This window comes from Phodopus roborovskii, unplaced genomic scaffold (genome assembly GCF_943737965.1).
Source record: "Phodopus roborovskii unplaced genomic scaffold, PHOROB, whole genome shotgun sequence".
In the NCBI taxonomy this organism is placed as follows: Eukaryota; Metazoa; Chordata; class Mammalia; order Rodentia; family Cricetidae; genus Phodopus; species Phodopus roborovskii.
The window spans coordinates 1,626,618-1,642,725 of NW_026126447.1; the positions used below are offsets into that span (position 1 = coordinate 1,626,618).

Genomic DNA, 16,108 nt, shown 5'->3' on the forward strand with positions numbered 1-16,108 from the left:
TCAACGTACTGTTTCAAACTATTCATTTATTTGGTAGACACTTATGGAAAAGTGTTATATACCAGACACTGCTAGAAACTAATATATAACTACACTGGTTAATGTGTCCTCTGACTTCAACAAGTAAACACACATTCAGTATGATGGATAGAAAGCATTTTTTAATGCTTTTTTTTAACAAGGAACTAAGATTTATACCAGGAAAACAGCTAAGTCCAGGAACCAAAAAGAGGTCTATCTCAGCCTCTCACTCTTAATATGTATGGCTGGGTCCTGCTCTGTGTTAACAGTTTTCAAGCTGTACCTTGTACTTCAACCACTTCAACTTAGCTTATCTCCCATTTTGCTCTCTGAACTATTTGAAGTCAATGACAGTGTCTTCACTTAGTGTTATCCATCATTCATAAACTTCATATTTTTAACCGAATGAGGACAAACTGAATAGAAAAAAATCTATTTGTCCAAACTCACAGCAGAGTTAGTAATGGAATCATGGGTGCATTTCTTGCCAGTTGATCCAGTACTTGTTGGACTGCTTCTTAAGATACTCCTTCCAAAGACGGTACTTTACACCAAATCTTTATCAGCCAATCCATCACCCGCCTCACAAACAAAAGATAAAGTACCCCCAAGCTGAAATAGAAATAGAACTTTCCTTTAATAATTCATGGTGAGGATCACACTGAAATTAAACACTGTATAACAATCACACATAAAAACCTTGAGTGTAGCTTTACTGTCCAAGGTCATTCTTTGGGTAGACTACTCATGCCTTCAAAGACATTGCATGAGATTTGGAATGCAATTAGAAGTTTTAGTTCCCTTAAAATGCAGTAGGATATGACAATTACCTACAATAATGTCAAACCTACTTTTCTATTCGATAGGGAACATTTGCTCTCTCCCCAAACCAACTGTTCTGATACCAAATGCACTACAAGAAAAGCCAAATTTCTTGTTCTTTTGCCTTGAACTCTGACAATTCTGCAGTCATGTGAGCACAATGAACTTCTCTGTGAGAAATTATCCAGGCTCCTCATGAGCCCAGGATATAGTAACCTTCATCCTGCAGCATCTATGTATTTATAAAGCTAAATGCATTGAATTTAATATTTTCCCTTCTAAAGAACATCTTAATGATAGCACCACATTTTGTTCACTTAGTCACCCAGGAATCTAAAAGGTCCAAGTTTTCCTAAAAAAAATGTGTTGTAAGTGGATGGGTACACAAACAAATGGAATGATACAAATGTATTTGTGCAGAATTGAAAAAGAGGATGTAGCTAGCTAGACTGACTTCTTATGATCATGAGCAATAGAGATTAATATTACTATAAATTTATGGTTTTGTATGTATAATAACTTAGGTGTTTTTATACGTTAAACAGGTAGATGTAAAGATGAGTATCTCACAGGGCTGTCATCAGAAATTTTACTTTTAAAGTAAATACTCTACATACCACTTCCATTTGTGTTAAATATTAGGGGATTGAATATGATTTATGGTCAAATGAAAGTTAATAAATTGTGATAATGTATTATCACTTTTTTCATTAATTTTCTTTTTTATAATTTATTTTACATATTGATTCCAGTTCCATCGCCTGCCTACCCTTCCATCCACTCTCCAGGGAGGGTGAGATTTTCTATGAGGGAGCATCAAAATCTGTCAAGTCATTAGGGGTAGGGCCAAGGCCCTCCTCCATATCTCTAGGTAAAGAGAGTATCCTTTGATGGAGAATGGATTCCCGAAGTCCATTTGTACAATAGGGATACATCCTAGTTCTACTACTAGAGGTCCCATATACTGCCCAACTCCCTGAACATGCGTTCAGGGGGTCTGGGTCAGTCCTATACTGGTTTTCTACCTGTCAGTCTGAGGTCCATGAGCTCCCCCTTGTTCACTTCAGCAGTTTCTGTAGGTTTCTCCAGCTTTAATTGACACCTTTGCTCATCACTCCTCCCCCTCTGAACTGGATTCTAGGAGTTTAGCTCAGTGTTTAGCTTTGGGTGTCTGCTTCTGTTTCCATCAGCTACTGAATCAAGACTCTAGGATGGCATATAAGATAGTCGTCAATCTCATTATCAGTCAGTCCCATGCTGGATTTGCAACTATCAGTCTGGGGGCCCATTAGCTCCTCCTTATTTAGGTCAGCTATCTCTATGTGTTCCTGCATCCTGGTCTTGTCCTCTCCCTCTGCCTCTGGTTTAGGTATGGATGTTTGCTTCTGTTTCCAACAGGTACTAGATGAGGGCTCCATGATGGTGGATAAGTTAGTTGTTGATCTCACTATCCAGGAAGGGCATTTATGGTAGCCTTTCCACAGTTGCTCAAATTGTTAGTTGGCGGCAGTCTTGTAGGTCTCTAGACCTTTCTTTAGGTTCAGTTTTCTCTTCAAACCAATATGGCTTTCTCTTTTATGATCTCTCTCTCTCTCTCTCTCTCTCTCTCTCTCTCTCTCTCTCTCTCTCTCTCTCTCTCTGTTTCCCTCTCTTCTGTCTTCTATTGCTACCCTGACTCAATCTTCCTAGTTGCACGCAATTTCCTCTCTTCCCCTTCCCTTTCTCCTACTTATCTCTCTCACTGCCCCCATTTCCCCTGTGCTCTGGGGGACTTGTCCCTTCCCCCTTCTGTGAGGGACCTTATATGAATCTCTTAGAATACACCTTGTATCCTAGTTCCTCTGGTGGTGTGAATTATAGGCTGGTGATCCTTTGCTCTAAGTCTAAAATCCATATATGAGTGAGTGTACATACCATGTTCCTCTTTTTGTGACTGCGTTACCTCATTCAGGATGGTTTCTTCCTGTGCCATCCACTTGCCTGCGAATTTCAATATTCCATTATATTTTTCTGCAGAGTAGTATTCCATTGGGTAGATGTGCCACATCTTCTTTATCCATTCTTCAGTTGAAGGGCATCTAGGTTTCTTCCAGGTTCTTGCTATTACAAATAATGCTGCTATGAACATAGTTGAGCAGATGTCTTTGTTGCATGGATGTGGATTATTTGGGTATATGCCTAAGAAGGGGATTGCCAAGTCCTGTGGTAAACTAATTCCCATTTTTCTCTAATGTGACTATTCTCCAGTTTCTTCGTGTGGGCACTTAATACTTTTAACTTTCCTCCTAGTGGGGTCTCAAAGTGTCCCATATGTTTGAGTATGCTGTGTCTTCATTCTCATTGAATTCTAAAAAGTCTTTAATTTCTTCCTTTTTTTCTTCTTCTTTTTTTTTTTTTTTCCTTCCTTGACCCAGGAATGGTGCAATTGCTCATTGTTCAGTTTCCATGAGTTTGTAGGGTTTCTGCAATTTGTGTTGTTCCTAAATTCTAACTTTAAAGCATAATTTTTTGTATCTGTTTAGGTTTGCTGTGTTGCTGATTATGTGATCGATTTTAGAGACAGTTTCATGTGGATTTGAGAAGAAGGTATATTCTTTTGTGTTTGGATGGAATGTTCTATAGATGTCTGTTAAACTCAATTGGTCATGTCTTCTGTTAGTTCTTTGGCTTCTTTGTTAATTTTATGTCTAATGGTCCTGTCTACTGGTAAGAGTGGGGTGTTGAAGTCTTCCACTATCAGTGTATGAGGTTTTATGTGATATTTGAGTTTTAGTAATGTTTTTTAAGAATTTGGGTATCTTTATATTTGGGGCATATATGTTCAGAATTAAGACTTTGTTCTAATGGATTTTTCCTGTGATAAATATGAAATTACCTTCTTCATCTCATTTGATTGATTTTAGTTTCAAGTCTAATTTGTTAGATATTAGGAGTGCTACACCAGTTTGTTTCTTGGGTCCATTTGATTGAAAATCTTTCCCCAACCCTTTACTCGGAGGTAGCATCTGTCTTTGAAGTTGAGGTGTGTTTCTTGCATGCAGCAGAAAGATGCATTCTATCATCATATCCATTCTATTAGGCTGTTTCTTTTTATAAGCGAATTAAGACCATTAATATTGAGAGAAATTAAGTACCATTGTTTTGGATTTGTTGGTGGTGATGATGGTATTGTGTGTAGGTTTGCTCCACTTTTATTCTTTTGGCTTCTAGTAAAGTGGAATCATCTATTTCCTATGTTGTTGTGAGTGTAGTTAACTTCCTTGGATTGGTGTTTTCCTTTCATAATTTTCTGTAGGGCTGGATTGGTAGATATGTATTGTGTAAATCTGGTTTTGTCATGGAATATCTTGTTTTCTATATATATAGTGATTCAGAGTTTTGCTGGGTATAAGTAGTCTGGGCTGGGATCAGTGGTCTCTTAGTGTTTGTGGAACATCTATCCAGAACCTTCTGGCTTTCAGGGTTTCCACTGGGAAGTCAGGTGTAATTCTAATAGGTCCTCCTTTGTATGTTACTTGGTCATTTATCTTCTCTGCTCTTAATATTCTTTCTTTATTCTGTATGTTTGATGTTTTGATTATTTTTGATTATTATGTGCCAAGGGAACTTTTTTTTTTTTTTTTTTTTTTGGTCCATGTTATTTGGTGTTCTTGTACTTTCATAGGTAAACTTCTTGTACTTTCATAGGCATGTCCTTCTTCAGTTTGGGAAAGTTTTCTTCAATGATTTGTTGAATTTTCTATGAATTTGTTTTCTGCCCCTTTGAGCTGGGCTTCTTTGTCTTCTTTCTACACTTATTATTCTTAGGTTTGGTTTTTCATGGTGTCCTACATTTCCTGCATATTTTCTGTTAAGGATTTGTTGGATTTATGATTTCCTTTGGTCGATGACTCTATTTCCTCTAATTTATCTTCAGCGCCTGAGAGTCTCTCTTCAATCTCTTGTATTCTGTTGGTTATGCTTGCATCTGTACTTCCTGATTGTTTACGCAGCTTTTCTATTTCCAGTATTCCCTCAGTTTGTGCTTTGTTTATTGTCTCTATTTCAGTTTTCAGGTCTTGAATTGTTTGAATTGTTTCCTTCATCTGTTTGATTATTTTTTCTTGGCTTTCTTTGCTTTCTTTAAGAGATGTGTTGATTTCTTGCTTTTTTTGTTTTTTGGTTTTTTTTTTCCTTCCATTTATTTAAGGGATTTTCTCATGTCCTATTTGACTATCATTTTCATGAAGTTATTTTTAAAGTCATTCTCTTCTGCTTTTTCTGCCTTCAGATGTACAAGTCTTGCTGGCTTAGAATCCCTAGACTCTGGTGATGTCATATAAGTCTTTCTGTTGTTGGATGTGTTCTTATATTGTCTTCTTCACATCTCTTCTTCCAATGAGTAAAAGTGGCACCTCTCCCTCTTCTCTCTACCAAAAGCTGGAGGGGCAAGACAGGAATGGGGGCCAATGGCTGATGCTTTGTTCTGCCTCCAGGTCCCTCTAGGAGATTCGATGTTAGGAAGCATCTGTCTGCTGCAGGTCAGGTGACTCAAAGAGTGTGTTACCACTTTCTCATTGCGAATAAATGTCAGTTCCCACTCTAGAGATATGTTAGAGGGTTGTAGAGGAAGCTCAGTGATAGAATAGATGCTTAGTAGTCACAGGGCCCTGTGTTCAAGAATCAGCACAAAAACAACAACAAAAAACACTCCCCAAAGCGTGCATTGGGATTAAATACATTTTATTATATATAATTATATAAAATATATAATATATAATACATTATGTAACATATAATATATGTTAATCTGTATTGCAGATCTCTAAAGCACTTTAGAGCCATAGAGTAGAGCATGAACTCTCATCCAGTGCTGTAATGTTCTGAGCTTTTTTGTCCACTAGTGCATGTCTCACTAATGTATTTTTCTCAAGAAGTCAGCTAGAATATATGAACAAGGTAAGGGGCCTAGAACCTCAAACCCAACTGTTTAGTTCAGATCCTCCTTTTAAATCATTCTCTCCTTGTTCTGGACAGATCACTCAGCTACCCTTTGCCTCAATGGAAAATTACAAACTGTACTAAAGTAAAGTGGAAAGCTAGAAAAATTTTAGCTACACAATATAATTGTTCTTTTAAGTCTGTTCTTTTTAATATGATCAGTTGTAAGTGTTTTTAACTTGCAAATACACATATTTAGAATTTTCCCCATTCATTAGACAACAAAACAAATCTCAGTAAATATTAAGGAATTAGGATCTTATAGAAAGTGATATTTTATGTTTATTTTTATCATATCATTTTTGTTAGCCCACATATAAAGAATCAACTAAATAAAAAAGACTATAAAACTTTCAGTTGATGAAATTTATGACTAAGCAACAATAACTTCATGTATAATATTACCAAACAGAATTCAGTAGTATCGACATCTGCACACTCACAGAAACACATATTGTTCTAGATGGACTGTTACAGTATTCTAGTTGGATTATTCTAGAATGATAATTACATCATCCACTATTGATAATCTAAATGATTAAATTATTTGAATTTTGAGTTGAAGTCATTTGCTAAGTACAGATATAAATAAGTAAATATATATGGTGGGCCAGGGTTGTAGTTCAATGTACAGTGCTTAGCTTAGCAAGTCTGAAGTACTAGTTTTGATCGCCAGCATCACACATACACATACACATACACACACAAAGATAAGGAATTTTAAAACCAAAGGGTCAAATCAAATCCAGAATGCCCAGTGATTTCCTGGATTCCAGGTAGACAGGACTATGAAGGAAGACACAGAGTTAAGGATATGGTGTGGTAGAAGGAGAACACTTCCTTAGCTTGTGCACAGCCCTGAGTCCAATCTTCAGTACTTGAAAAAGAAGTATTCAAGTATTAAATGAAACAGACAACAAAGCTGTCTTTCCTCTTCTGGTGAGATGACAGAGTCAATATGTAATTGGAATTAATGAACTAGTCCATGAAGACTTCCAAACAGGCTTTAATTATATCTTAATTTTTTCTCATTCCTAGAAAATTGTAATACATATAGATTTCTGTCTGTAAATGGAGCTTCAGTTAATAATAGCATTGACATCCATAAAATGTCTAATTAAGGGTATACTCCTAATAAGTAAAATCATCACAATTTTTGTCAAAAAAAGAAAAAAGCTTTAAAATGTTCATGAAAGAATACTCAAGCCAGGTGGTGGTTGCTCACACCTTTAATCCCAGCTCTCAGGAGGCAGAGGCAGGTGAACCTCTGTGAGTTCAAGACTAGCCTTGTCTACAGAGTCAGTTGCAAGACAGGCTCCAAAGCTACACAAAGTAATCCTGTTTCAAAAAAAATACTCAAATATATAAAATGATATGTTGTATGACTTAATGGGAGGATTTAAATTAGAAAGCTGCTCTTTCTCTTCAAATACATATATTTGAATACATATATTCAATAAAATTTGAATAAAATCCCATTAGACATTAAAACACAACCTCATAACTCAATAAAAGAGCAAATAATCTTTTGAATGAAGAGAACAAAGTTTAGGATGGATCCATAATACAAATCAAAATTGTTATGTAGATAATACAAAGTAAGATAGATTGCTACTGGCAGTACGACAGTAATACTGGACCTCAGTGCTAAGAAAATGATTCAGTAGGTAATGTGTTTTCTGTACAAATATGGATGATCTGGGTTCAGATCCCTGACACACACAAATAAGCCAGTCATGGTAGTGGGCCCCTGTTACCCAAGTGCTGAGGAGACAAAGGCAGGCATATTCTAGGGGCTTACTACATAGCAATTCTGGGTACAACAAGCTCCAAGTTGAATGAGAGATTCTATTTCAAGAACTAAGGATGAATAGCAATTGAGGAAGATTATCTGAGACTGACTACTGGCCTCTACAGGCAAGCACATTCATCATGGGTTTGTACATGCACCCATACCCATGATAAATAAATACATAATGAATAAGACCAATGCAATGAGATAATGTGTAAGTAAATACTTGTAAAAAAAGCAAACTAACTGCTAATTAAAAGTAATTAGAGAGCTAGAGAGATGGTTCAGTGGTTTAGAGCACCTATTTGCAAAGCATCTGAATTTTATTCCTAGCAGCCATGGTGAGCACTTCACCACCACCTGTAACAATAGTTCTAGGGATCCAATGCCTATATCTGGAGCTGTGAACACCTGCACTCACACATGCTCACACTTGCTCATACCCCAACACAGACACTCATAGGCACATCATTTAATTTTTTTTTTAATTAAAGAGGCAATCTTATGATATTGGAGCACAAATCATGAAGGAAACCAATTCACTGTCCTATGAAACAGCATAAGCAGAGAACAAAGTATGGGTAAGAGACTTAGAAATGACATTTTCAAAGTTATAACTTATAAATAATGCCTATCCTGTGTATGTCAACAGACTACATATTAATAGAGAAAACCTAATTTTGAAAAAGCAACAGGATGAACAGGCAATCCTTGGGTCTAGAAATGTATGAGGCCAACCATTATATAAAAAGTTACTCAGTCTTAATAGTAATGAAGCAACAGCAAAATAATACAATAATTAAATATAATTTAATAACAGCCGATTGGCAAAAAAACTAAATGTTTGGCAGAACGGAGTGCTGGCGAAGACCGAGGCAGGGGGAAGTATGTTGGTAGGCTTGCTAATTGGTGCAACCATTTGGGAGAACAACTTGGCAACATGTAATAAATTTGAAAATGCAAGTACTCCCTGCCTAATAATGCTATTGTTTGGTGCATTTCTTTCAGAAAACTCTTGTTCTGAGTCCACAGGAATGTGAACACAATTGTTTAAAGCAACATTGTTGAAAATAAAAAACAAATGTATTACATAACAATGATATTGAAAGAATCAACCTAGGTTCCCATTATGTATAGAATGACCACTGAAAGTGTGACTTGCTTGTAGAGTAGTACACTTTTGGTGGCGAAAACAATGAACAGAATCTACTTGTGCCAATGTGTAATCTCAAAACAATGTGGATGGAGAAACAGCTACACAGTGATGAATATAATATTAAAACCTTAGCCTGACAGTGGCAGCACTTGTCTTTGATCTCCGCACTCTGGGAGGCTGAGGCAGAGGCTGCTGGATCTCTGTGAGTTCTAGAATACCCTTGTCTACAGAGTAAGTTACAGGACATCGAGCGTGTCTCAACAAAACAAAACCTCTCTGAGATTTAAGATGTGTAAACCAGTGCATATATACAAAGTAAACATGATATAAAGTAAATGGATATAAAAATAAAATATAGCCTAATATAACATTTGACAGAGATGGAGAGGAAGTCTTTGCACATTTGATGTTGGTTTCCCCCACACTTTTCTGTATAATTGATATGTCTTCTAATTAAAACAGTTCTAAGGGTTTCTATGAAGTCTCTGGCACTTTTTCTCAGACCTGAAAAGTGATTGTTTCCTTCCTTCCCATTCTTGGCTCCAAGTTGGTATCTAAAGTGCCTAGGCATTACCCTCTGACTCTTAGCCGTAGGCAGGACCAGGATGTTTGGGATCTTCCTGAGCCAGAGGCAGCCTAGGTGGTCTCACCATCGTATCTTCCAGCTCAGACAGTCTGGGTGGTAGCTATTGACCTACACCCATTCTTAGTACAGAATTTTAACTATGGTGGCAGCTTCTAACTTGTATAAAGTCTGAGCCAGGAAGACCTGATTAAATTGTAACCAAAGATTGACAATCTAGGCATTACACTTCTCACAAACTCTATGTCATAAATGAGCAACGGACACTCAAGCAAAGTACTGACTTCTCAGGCCCTGAATCAGTGAGAGTATTTAACAAAGAATGTGTGTCTTCTGATTTCTATGCCTTTGCAAGTGGACTTCCTCTGTAAACCCTTCTAGGTCACAGATTCTTGCTTTTAATTTCCTGTCTGTTGTATTTTCAAGTATGTAATGGCTGGAACCTCTGTAACTAAAATAAACACTGTCTTGGGATGTGGTTATATAGAACTCATTCAAGTTTCTGCCCATGGCAAAAGCTATGGCAGGTAGTTTATTCTTTCCTTACTGTGTTAGTTTCTTCACCTGAGAAGGTATAATAATAACAATTGCTCAAGGAATATTTCTTCTGACTGAAACTATAGGCACAAAGTATAACATGTGTCTGGCAAGTCAGGAGCAAATTGAAACTATAGTTACAGTTTATCTAAAATGTTGAGTTTTAAAGAAATAAAATAGGACTTGAACATAGATACCATCTTGAGACACTGTGATACATGAATGTTGCAATATGGGAACAATAGGATACTGAAAAATACTCAAGGTGCTCAGGAGGGTGTTACCATAGTGTAAATAGGGTCTGTCTTCTATTCTTCCTACCCTACTGCCATATTTTTCATCCTATGTTTTCATAGAAGTATGGGGTAATAGTAACACACCCTGATTTGAAAATCAGGCTCCAGGAATTGTAATAACTTGATGATGAGTTTCTATAGGTAATAATTGACCTATCATAATATTGACTATATATCAATAACTTTAACATATGCCTTTGAAAAAGTGAATATGTACATGTTTAATCCTAATGGTGCTTAGACATCTAGGTTTTTATATCTTACCTTATATTTTATTTTAAATTTATTTATTCATTTTACAGCCTGACCACAATTTCCCTCCCTCCTCTCCTGCCATTCTCTACCTCTACCTCCCCTCTGTACCTTCTCAATCCACTCCTCCTTCATTTCTTTTCAGAAAAGGACAGGCCTCTCATGAATACTACAAAACATGGCATATCCAGTTGCAGTAAGATTAAGCACCTCCCTTGTAGTAAGGCTGGGCAAGGCAGCTCACTATGAAGAATAGGTTCCCAAAAGTCACCAAAAGAGTCAGAGACAGACCCTGTTAGGGTTCCCACAAGACCATGATACTCAACTGTCCCATGTATGCAGAAGGCCTAGGTTGTTTATATATATTCTTAAGATAATAATGTCAAAATCTAACCAATTTCCATGTGTGATTATACTGTATATTTGACATATTTCAGTATAAGTTTGGATACACATTTATATACATGGGGAGAGAGAGAGAGAGAGAGAGAGAGAGAGAGAGAGAGAGAGAGAGAGAGAGAGAGAGAATCCCAGGTCATACCCTAGCTGGGTCTATCACTCACTAGGTAGCTTGGACTAGCCTTGAAATTGTGACAATCTTGTCTCAGCCTCCCAAGTGCTAGAATTACATATGTGAGTCACTATACCCATCTTTATGATAATGTTTCTAAGAAGGACTACTGAGGAAATCATGCCAATGAGAAAGCATTTTGCTCAATAATTGAAAATTACCTAAGGTAGATATGTCATTTTAGACACTTCTACAGAAGCAATGGCTAAGTCTTGGAAAGACTGTTTTAAACTGGTATGCAAAAGGAGCCACAAAACAGCCCCTCAATGTTAGATAAATAATCCATTATGTGTGAATATATTAACTGGAAATGCAAAAGTAATCACAGGTTGAGTCTGAAAACTGATGATTAAATATTAATGAAAAGTAATGTTTTTAATGATAAATTTAAAGTAACATCATAAATTCTGCAAGGGAAATCAGAAATGGTCAAAATCTAATGATCACATCTCAGATGAAATCTGAAAGATTTAGTTCTAGAAAAGAAAGAAAGGAAGGAAAGGAGAAGTTTCAGCTTTGTAGCAAGCTCCAGGGTGCTGTGGAAGCTTCTAGAAGGGCAGAGAAAGGACGACTAGAAGTAAGAATGGGAGGGGAGTTCAAGAAACAGCTTGAAACTTCTCCCATGCTTGGCAGCAACTGAAAGAAAGGACCTTACACTACCTTCCTACTTTTAGACCAGTTGTGAAAAAGATTCTAACCTCCACCAAACCAGCAAACTCTTCTGTACTCATGAGTCTGTCTTTCAAAAAAGAAAGATGTCTAAGTTCTTAATCACCTGTGTGATGTTAATTTTAATGTGAATAAAAGAAAACTGCAGTTTTGTTGCAGGAGATTCATAATCATTTTAGTAGCAACTGTACCTCTGCCTGCTTCACCTTTTACTGAAGGGGATGATTCAGGTTTCTGTCTACCTTTCTGGTAACTTGGGATATTAGCTCCTGACTCTGATAGTTATTTGGCTTCAAACGGATAACACAAGAGCCAGACACACAATTGGGGAAAAGGCTATTAAAAGTTCCCCAATGAAATTGTTGTGCATGCTGCTACTGAGTGGTGTAAGTCATTAGGAAACAGGTTTTACCCAAGGGTAAAGAACTACTTGGATTGTAAAATTCTCAAAAGTTAGAATGGGTTGCCTTGAAGGACAGTGAGGTGTTTAGCATGGAGTGTTTTCCAATGAATCCATACAGGATGGACTGTCGAAGACTGCAGTACAAAAAGCACGATAGCCCACTATTCATGACTTTGCCTCACCAGGGTTTGTATGTGTTATCTGACTCTTAGAATGGTGCTAACCCGCCATTTATAACAATAGCTCATAGCTCAGCATTTCCTAGCTGTTGCTGAGGACACAGGTGCACTGCTTATGTTGTCATATTCAAGCTGTAGGAAAATGGTTTGGTGTGTGTGTGTGTGGTTGTGTGTATGTGTGTGTGTGTGATCTCCCATGGATTTCTGGATGAAAGAAATGAAGCCAAAACACAAAAACATGCTTGCTTACCTACAAGTTGGTGGTTGCTAAGGCATATGAGGAACATGGCTGAAAATGCTACAAGAGAAGCCAAGGTAGGGCTAGAACAAAGACATCCACAATAAATTGGCTGATCACATTAAATATTTCAGCTGCAAGTCATTTATCATGTCACACACAGAGACAAACACACACACACACACACACAAACACACACACACACACACACACACACACACACAAGAAGCACTGTTCATTGTAGCAAGCTTTTCTGCAGAAGGGGCCCATCTGTTCTGACAATGAGTATATGCCCTCTGTGGCCCAGGTGTAGCTTGAAGCAAATTTTTTATTTTATTACAAAACATTGTCATATTTGGAATGTAGCTCCCTATTTTACAAATAGGTGAGCTTATAGAAGAACTCATGTCATATTTACCTTATGCCTTCATGTATCTTCTTAGACTCTTCACCCTTTCCCCTCTCTTACTGTAGTTTTGGAAGAGTCACTCATAAGTCAAGACACAGATTAAAAGTCAATAAAAGGGATATTCTGGTGATATCATTCTGGAAGTTTGCAGTACAACCATCATTTATCTATGCAATATCCCAAGCTAATTTTGCATTCTCCCACTGGATGTTCATCCCTAAACTCTTGTAGAATCCTGAGGGATGTTTAGCTTGCCCCCAATATTGATAGCTGCTCTAGTACTACTAACACAAACTCCTTTTGGGATAATGTGTCTATGATTTCCACCAAGGTTGTGTCCTCCACAAGAATCTTTCATTGCTCATAAACTCTTAACTATCACTACATTGAGTGTCAGGGAATCTTCACCGCCCTTTGTCCATGCAACTGTTACCTTATTGGCCTTATTCAAACAGCCCCAGCCTTCAGAGCAACTGAAATAATAGATGGGCTAGGAGATCCTGAGATTTCTGACATCTTCCTTCCACTTATGAAATCTACCTTATTTCACTCTGGAATCTCCTCATTAACCTTTTGTGGGTTTCCCCATGGTACCTTTTCATCACTAAAAAATGAAAAATTGAGACATAAGTCAATGCAAAAGAAGAACAACCTACTATATCTTTGAATACTGTCTATCAGAAAATATGAGTGGAGATGTGGCCATGTGGAATTGACACAAACATGCTTTTGTGTTGGAGGATAGTTGGCAGTAGTCAGGTTTCTGGGTGAGGAAGCCTAGACAGGCCCTGGATGTCTTAAGCCAGAGGAGAGATGCAGTTTTGGCATGTTGGAAGTCTGGCAGGTACCAGGCTCTGGAACTATTATTTTAGGACAAGACCCCTCTCTTCAAGAGATGTGGTTTTAAGCGGGCATGTGGGGATAAAGGAGGCAAAATATAAGCTATTACTCAATTGCATGCATTGGAAACAATTGGCTTAACTTTTCTATGCCTCATATTCATCCTCTATAAAAACAACATAAAAATGTGAGTTCCCATGTAGGGTTGTTTTGATTCTCAAATAATCAAATATAATAGCAAGTGCATAGCCCAGGGCCAAGATTCAATTAATGAATGCTATTGTTATTTATGTAAAGAGTAAGAGTCATGGATAGGAATGTGGGGAGAAGAGGTTAGTCTCTAATAACAGGGCAAAAGGAAAAGGCTTTCTCTTAGGCAGTATAGCTCCTGCACAGGTCTTTAATGGTGGGGAAATGATCCAGTAATGTTCAGAGGATCTGATGTGCCCCTTACATCTTCTGTGTTCTTGCCTATCCAGTCTTTTACCAGGATTACTTCTTCACACACACTCTCAATGCATGAATCCCATACTCTTGGCAATTCTTCTGCAAGGATAGCTAGGGAGTTCAAAGTCCAAAGCACCCAGTGCTATACAGTTATCCATCTGGTAAAGGCTGTTTTTATTGGTATACATTATAATGTAGTCCATTGTACTTAACAAAGAAGCTTAACCCAGTGCATAACACAGATTATTGTATTACTAAATGTGCCTTTGATTAAAAAAAGAAAAAAAGTAGATTGAAAGAGTGTACTCAAAGAGATCAATATTTAATTCCCAAGCACTGTACTTCTTTTTTAACTAACTAACTAACTAGGTTCCTTTGCATTTTCCAGGGATCTGAAACTTGGCAACGTGTACCAGTACCAGATTATCACCATTTCAGGAAATGAAGAGAGTGAACCATCACCGGCTGCCATATACACCCATGGAAGTGGGTACTGTGGTGATGGCATTATCCAGAAGTAAGTAGGTCCACCCAATGAAAAATGGGTTTGAGGAAAATGGTAATAAGGTCAAGAGATGGACAAGGTGCTTGACCAGCAGAGCATAGGAGATGCTTTCCTATGCATAAACTCTGAGGACCCTGTTCTTTCCGATAACCTGTTAGTTGGTCTTTAAGCCATCTGCTGGCCTTGGAAGAAAATTTCAATGACTGTTTTCACACACATTTCTCAAATATATAATACACAATTTAGCCAAAGATTCCATTATGTGCTTCCTACCATCTGCTCTCCATCTTAATCATTTTTTTAAAGTAAAGGCATGTGCCACCACTGTCTGCTTTATATAAATCTTTTTTTAAAAAAGAAAATCTTAAAAAACATTTCTCTAAGCCCAGCATGTATTTACACTTAATCCTAGCACTTAGGAGGAGGCAGGCAGATCTCTGAGTTCAAGGAGAGCCTGATCTATAGAGCCAGTTCTAGGATAGCCAGGTCTATACAGACCCTTTTCTTGCAAAAAAAAAAAAAATTATTTCCTTCAAGCCACATTTGAATTTATTCTCTCTCTCTCTCTCTCTCTCTCTCTCTCTCTCTCTCTCTCTCTCTCTCTCTCTCTCTGTCAGTCATCTGAAAAGGGAAGACCCACCCAACTTCTAATCTGGATCTTGGATGTGGGCTGATCAACCTTTATTGTGAACCACACTCAGTATCCTCTTTGATGTGGAATTTTGTTCACCCAGCTCCTCTGCTTAAAGCATGCTTCTATATTAAATAGGCATGCTAACATCTGAAAAATATATTTCTTTTTGGCTATCTTTTATATCTGCAATCACCAGTTCAGAAAATGAGCCAAAGTCTCACAAATATAACCAAGTATTGTAACATACAATATGGAAACTATAAACACTAAACAGCATTCTAAAGTGACTAGAGAATCTGAAAATGAATACACTGGGGTGAACAAATCAAGATATGTAAAGATTTCAATCCAACTAGAAATTATGATTGAAAAATATGAAGCTGTATGCAAAAAAAGAAAAAGAAAAAAAAAAAATCTTATAGGATGGTCTGTCTATTCCTTGCCTGCCAAACAGTGGCAAGAAAATCATAAAGCCTTACCATCAACTTCTGATTGATTTCCTTCTAAAATAGCACAAAACAATGAAATGCTGGTACAAAATGGAGGGCTTTTTATTTCCTATATAAATGAAAATAAGACTGAGCATCATTCCAAATTAAGTCTCTTATTATTCCCATTGCTAGTGTATTTATTTGCAAGGGACACTATCAATAAAGTCTAAAACAATTGGCAGGGTTAATCACATGCATTACATGTGAGATGGCAAAACAAGCTATTGGCAAATTCCTTCATTAAATGGCACTGTTGGGTGTCACATAATATTTTTGCAACAGG

At 37.2% G+C, this 16,108-nt stretch overlaps 1 protein-coding gene across 1 annotated transcript in view; it reads left to right on the forward strand.

Moving 5' to 3' along the window:
• Positions 1-16,108, forward strand: part of Pappa (pappalysin 1) — a 231,288-nt gene that overhangs the window by 97,472 nt on the left and 117,708 nt on the right. The window contains exon 8 of the mRNA XM_051188025.1: positions 14,584-14,712. Within this exon, the coding sequence (XP_051043982.1) occupies positions 14,584-14,712 (129 nt within the window). The remainder of the gene's footprint in view (positions 1-14,583; positions 14,713-16,108) is intronic.